This window comes from Monopterus albus, unplaced genomic scaffold (assembly GCF_001952655.1).
Source record: "Monopterus albus unplaced genomic scaffold, M_albus_1.0 scaffold26.1, whole genome shotgun sequence".
NCBI classification, from domain to species: Eukaryota; Metazoa; Chordata; class Actinopteri; order Synbranchiformes; family Synbranchidae; genus Monopterus; species Monopterus albus.
Window position 1 is genome coordinate 3,204,198 of NW_018127906.1, and position 6,400 is coordinate 3,210,597.

The following is a 6,400-nucleotide window of genomic DNA, read 5'->3' on the forward strand; positions in this document are numbered from 1 at the left end:
TTGATGTTAACCAGTGCTCCAGTTGGCTAACACAGTAAATACTGACCAGTGATTCAATGAACACATAGGGTGATATGTAGATATGTAACTACATAAACATAAACACAACTGTGAGATTAAAATATATAAACCTATGTATGCTATATAATAAAAAACCCTAACTAATTATATTCATTTCTATCTAAAAATGAAAATCACCCTAACAGTGTTTACACTTAAATTCATTGCTTTGCTTTAATTTAAGCTTTTCATGGATCCACTAAGAACTCTGGACAGGGAGAGAGTCACATTTTTCTCGTCTGATCCACTTCTATCGCTGTGGTTCTTGGTCCGCCAGCCCTACTGGTCTGCTGCTATTTAAAAAAGGATGTTTATGCAAATGTAGCTCGCTGTATCACAATCCATTAGTGTTTCCCAGTCAGCTGGATAGAAGACTGCTAGAAACACACCAGACTTTACTTTTCCACTCGCTTCCTTCTGCTGCTGTAGTTCAGCAGTTAAAAGCCAGGCTTCCACAGCAGCTACATGAGGAGCTGCTGGAGGCTGAAGGAGTGTCTGTCCCTCACAGCTGAACAGCCTCCCAATTCCCTCACATCTTTCCCAGCTCACTTCTCATCCTGTTCCTTATTATTCACCCACTTTTTCTCTCTGCTGCAGTGACTTCAGTGTCTCTGTTCATATCTCTTCCTGCGACGCTGTCTTCTGATTACTTCCCCTGCCCTTCTGTCCTAATCCAGTTGTCCAGATCTCTCACACCTCCTGATATGCCTTACGCCCTCCCAAGTTAATCCTTTCTGACTGTACCAGTGTCACTTCTCTATTTCCCCACTGCTTCTCAGTTTCAGCTTTTATCTCCTCTCCTGCTTCAGTCCATTTTACCAAGAGGAGAAACTGTCTCCTAATATTTTTATCTCCTTTTGGATTTGTTTTAATAAACCGGGGATGGCCCCTGTGGTTTTACAAATGAATGTTTGCTTGAAGGACTAACCCTCTGTAACTATAACCCCCTTCTTCTATCCTCCAGAGGACCATCTTCCTCCCTCTGTGGTCGCGAACAAAGGCCTGGTGCTGGATGAAAACTCCATGAAGAAGCTGACTACGCTGCAGCTGTCGGCCAGTGACCAGGACAGTGAGCCAAGCGAGCTCATCTACCGCATCACCAAACAGACGAGCCTGGGTCACCTGGAGCACGCTGCCAATCCAGGTAGGCAGCTACACCAGATCTGTGTTTGGCACATAATTGTGCCAGGTCTAAATCCCACCTCCTGGTGGACGTGACGGTCTATGGTTTTTGGTAGTTATTATCCCACTGGTGTGAGTACAGGTGGCCATTTTTCTGGTAATGTTGTTTTAAGAAGTTACTTGATTATATAAAAAGGGGTGTATTTTGGTTGGTCCAACAGCTTTGATTGGTGGCCTGATGCTGTCACTCCACTTCTGGTTGCAACCGCACAGAATCTGGTTGTAGAAAAGCAAGATGGCAGCTTCTGTATTCACGATATTCTGGCTTCGTTTCTGCATAGCGGAGGGAAGGGAACATTTCAAGAAACATCAATTTCAGTTTTAGATGTGAGAAACGGCCGATCTTCACCTTATAAATTAGATAATTTCATGGAATACAAAGATAAATGTTAAAGCAGCCTTGGGTCTTTTAAAAAAGAAAAGCACAGTGTAGTGAATATGTGTGTGTGTATGTGTGAGGAATAAACAGATCCATATACAGAGAAATGCATCGTGTCTTTGTTAATTAACTCTGCACACATGCACACACACGCGCACAAAGAGTGAAGTGTAATGAGCCTTGCTGCTCTCTCATTAATTCCAGCTGCCTCCCACAAAAAGACACACTCTCCCACTTTCTTTCTGCTTCTTTGTGCACACACACACACACAGATAGTGAGTGACTACAGCCTTAAACTTTTGTCTGTGCTCAGTAAACTCTTGGAATACAACAACCACATAACCGTACACTACCATGACTTTGCCAGAATCTCTTCCCACTGTTTATATTTCTACTAGAAAAATAAAAAAAATACCTTCATGTTTTCCTTAAAGTGTTCTTATTCAGGAAAATAATTATTGCTGTGAAATTACATTTATAGGAGACACTAGACATTGATGCATCCTTTGACCTCAAGACGTGGTTATTAGCTTCTGTGCTGCTGAGCATCTCTGCCCCGGCTGAAAGGATCCCTGCGCTGATTAGCTGGACGTTAGCACCGATCGTCGAGCATCAGTATATCTAGAGCCACAGCGAGGCCCAGGATAATTACCGCTAGCCATTCAGTCAGTCTGTCATTCAGTGCTAACACACACAGCCAGCTCCCTGTTCTTTTGGGATACATTGTCATCCTACAAGCAGTGTCAAGGTAACAGCACAGAGATGATTGTTCTGTGTCGATGCTCTCTTTCAAAGCCTTCAAAAGGCTTATTAACTGGCCAGAGTTATGACACTACTCTCATGTGCATTGTTTGTCAAAAGACACCTGCCATACAAACCAGTGGCCTCAGTCTCTTTGTGCTCTTTGTACAGACACATCTGGGGAAGCACAGCAGTACAACAGAGTGCAGAGCACTGATGTTAACACATTGTTGCAGCTTTTGTTGAAGTCTTGGCATTGATGCATATCAATATGTATAAGCATGCGTACTTCACAGATGTGTGCATGTGCATGACAGGCTTGTGTCTACGTCATGTTTCTTTTCCTGTGTGACGTGCAGATTGCAAATGTAAATTTCATATCAAATAAAACTATCACCGCAATGTGAATGGAGGAAAAATAACACTGCATTTGGGGTTTTATAATGTCACTGCACAAACTGGGTGACGTAAACACACCTCTTTCCCCATCTTCCTTATGGTATCTACTTAGCTAGAAATTGTACGTGCATAGTAGTTTACAACTAGCAATATTAGCAACAGCTACAAACAGTGAGATTAGTGCATTACATTAGACTAACCTAAACCTGCTGACCTGCCCCTTCCCCAGTGGGTTCGGTACTTTTTAACCTTAACCAAAACACACTGTCTGAGCTTTTCATCTTTTGGCTTCATGTGTGACAATAAGGCAGATTTTTGCTCAAATCACAGAATGAATCAAAGTTCGGCCTGTGTTTAAATTTCTGAAAAATAAAAACTTCCTGTCACAACAAATGGAAGGAACATACCATTGCCCTTAAGATGAAGGGGCAAAAAGAACAGGATTTCCATCACCGACTGAGAATATGGCTTCTGTTTCACCGCCTGCCTGTCCCTGTCCTGATGATGTATACACACCAGGGCGTAGATGGCACAGGCTGGGAGGACTGTAGACGTCTGCTGGCTTTGCCGCTGACGTCAGAAGATGGATGTTGAAAAGTTGCTGTTTCCATTTCCTCCAGGCTTTGCTGACATGTTGAATCAGTCATTACCCTCCATGTGTAATTTTTGACCTGCTTCAGTGGGAGTTGTTTTTATTCTCTATTTTGGAAAATTCCTCCCATCTGCACAGGGAAATAACTTTTCATCCATCTCGCCTGCGTAGGGAAATAACTTTGATGCCAGCACTGGGCTGTAATATTCAACAAATTATTACCTTCACATCAAAGTCACCGGCAACATGAAAGGTCCATTTGCAGAATACATTATTGAATATCCCAGCATGCAGTGACAGGCCTGTAAGCAACAGCAAGTGGCTAATTAACACCAGTTTTCTAATGATAGGATTCACCTGCTGCCTACACCTGATATTAATATGTAACAGTTTGGTTTGTTAATCTGTCTGCTGTAACAGTGAAATCTGAGCTTCTGTCCATTTCATTCATGGCAGTGTCACACACCTTATATATCAAACGTAGCTGTAAATAAATTCAGGTATGATGCAAAAAACCTGCCTTGTCTCCTTTCTGAAAATCTTCTGAAGGTCTCGTTAGAGTTGCCTTTAGAGCAGTGAGTACAATTAATAGTAATGTTTATAGCAATCAAACCTGATTATGTTTCCTACTGAATTTTAATCTGTGAAGGTGTCAAAGAGTGAAAAGCAGCTGGAGTCTTGTTGGATGGATTCAACTTTAATTACAGTTTAGTTTATTTTCTCATTATTATGATAAAAGCCTAAAAGGAAGAGAAAAAAAACAGAATCTGCTCAGAGGTGAACTGCAAAGGAGGGCTTGTAAAACCATTTGATTACAAAATAGAAACGATAAAAAACAAATTCTAATGTAATCAGACACAAGAATTGGGCAGAAAACTCTTGACATCTAAATTCAACACAGGAAAGAATCCAAAAATAAAAAGCAATATAAAGTGAAAGTCTCAGCTGTGTTATAAGAGAAATATTGAAAGAATGAATGTTTTTTCTGTTTCTGTGTGTATCAGAGTGTTGTTTATTTCTTTTTAACTCATATTCTCTCTCAGGCACCAGAATCGGCACATTTACCCAGGCTGATCTGGTGTCGCGCAGCATCCAGTACGTCCACACCAGTGAAGAAGAGAAACACGCCGACCAGTTCTCCTTCACCGTGTCCGATGGGACAAATGAGGTGAGGAAACACTGTAAGGATTAAAAACCTTTTTTTTAGTCTGGTCCCAATATGTGGGCATTCAAACTGTGTTCTGAAGAACATTTTCATGACACCTGGTGATTGGCAGTGACAGGTTCAGGGGACTGTGATGTAACCAGGGGTTCCCAGTGAAGCCAGGTTTGTTTGTGACATCCAATCACAGAATATGTCCAAGTTTAAAAACACTGTAAAGGTAGAAATATGAGTTATGAGCAGTTAAACCAAGTAGTGACTTTCACCTTTCAGATGTTTCTTTAAAAGGGAATTTAGAGGCTTGATGAAGTAAAAGTATTTAGTATACATAAGAAAAAATAAAAACCGTAAAGTTGTGAAACAAATCCCCCCAAAAGAAAAACCCTAATAAGTCATTCTGTAACCTTTTACATTTATCTTAAGGTCGCTGTGGGTGCCCTGTTGCCCTGGGGCTGCTGTTGTAGCCAGTCCACATCCAATACAGTTTTATACCAACATAATTATAGCTTCCACATCAGTCCACCAAATTTTTAGTGCCACAGCAAAACCTGACTTGGTGAATGGTGCTCCGCTGCTCCTTCTCATCAAAAGGAGTCAGCTGAGGTGGTCTGAGCATCCTATCGGGACGCCTCCATGGCGCCTCCCTTTGGAGGGCTTCCGGGCACGTCCATCTGGTAGGAGACCCCAAGACAGGCCCAGAACACGCTGGAGAGATTATATGTCTCATCTAGCCCAGGAACACCTCAGGATCCCGCCAGAGGAGCTGGAACATGTCACCGGGGAGGACGTCTGGACTACCTTACTGAACCTGCTGCCACCGCAGCCAAATCCCATATAAGCAGATGATAATGGATGGATGGATGGTGCACTAAATAAAATTAACTTCAGAGTTTTGTGTAGTGAAGTTTAGTGTTGAGGTACTGGAATCATTATCATGACAGAAAAAGTTTGATTGTTGCTGCTATCACTTTAGGAGTTCTTTACAGTAGACGTAACTGGGGACCCAGCGAGGTTCTTTGGGGAACACCTTTACAAGAGATCATTTGCACTCACAGCACTTAAACATATGCCAAAGTTCCCTCATACACCCATGATATGGGCGTTATAACACACACCGAGCAGCAGTCAGTCAGTCACACTGAGTCCCAGTAGACTCAGTGTGACCCTGCGTTAGGACAGTCGGAATCAGAAGTTAAGACAGCTCTGCTCCAAAAGTCACATGGACATGTGCAGGATTCAAGCTTGAGCACTTAAAAGTCATATTGGATAAAGTGGAATATTTGGAAGCACAATCCAAGCAAAAAAACTTGATCTTTGCGGGAATCAAGGAGACAGCTGGAGAAAGCTGGATGGAAGCGGAGGGCAAAGTTAAGGAGATTCTTAAGAACAATCTGCAGATTCATCATGAAATTGAGATGGAGAGGGCTCACAGAGTCGGGAAACCCACCGATCGTGGCCCGAGGGCGGTATTGGTAACGTTGATGAATGAGAAAGACAAAACACACATATTGCAGCAGGCAAAGAAGCTCAAAGGATCTAACATCTATATAAATGAAGATTGTGTGTGTGACGGTTGAATTACTACTGGAAAAAAACTTAACTTGGAAAAAAGAAAAATGTTGTAATAAGCTGTATCTACAGAGCACCTGGTGCCAGCATAGAAAAGTTTAATGAGTGGATGGAAGAAAATTACTTGACAATAAGTCATAAATTAATGTTCATATGTGGTGACTTCAACATAGATTTGTTAAATCCTAACAAGCACACAGGAACTGAGGAGTTTATTAACACAATATATAGATGTAGTCTATATCCAAAAATTACAAAACCAAGTAGAGTAACAACTCAGCATGCAACATTAATAGATAATATATTTACCAATGTT

At 41.7% G+C, this 6,400-nt stretch overlaps 1 protein-coding gene across 1 annotated transcript in view; it reads left to right on the top strand.

The window, feature by feature from the left end:
* Positions 1 to 6,400, top strand: part of fras1 (Fraser extracellular matrix complex subunit 1) — a 212,874-nt gene that overhangs the window by 180,957 nt on the left and 25,517 nt on the right. Inside the window, exons 46-47 of the mRNA XM_020595163.1 lie at positions 1,025 to 1,204; positions 4,397 to 4,521. Of these exons, the coding sequence (XP_020450819.1) occupies positions 1,025 to 1,204; positions 4,397 to 4,521 (305 nt within the window). The remainder of the gene's footprint in view (positions 1 to 1,024; positions 1,205 to 4,396; positions 4,522 to 6,400) is intronic.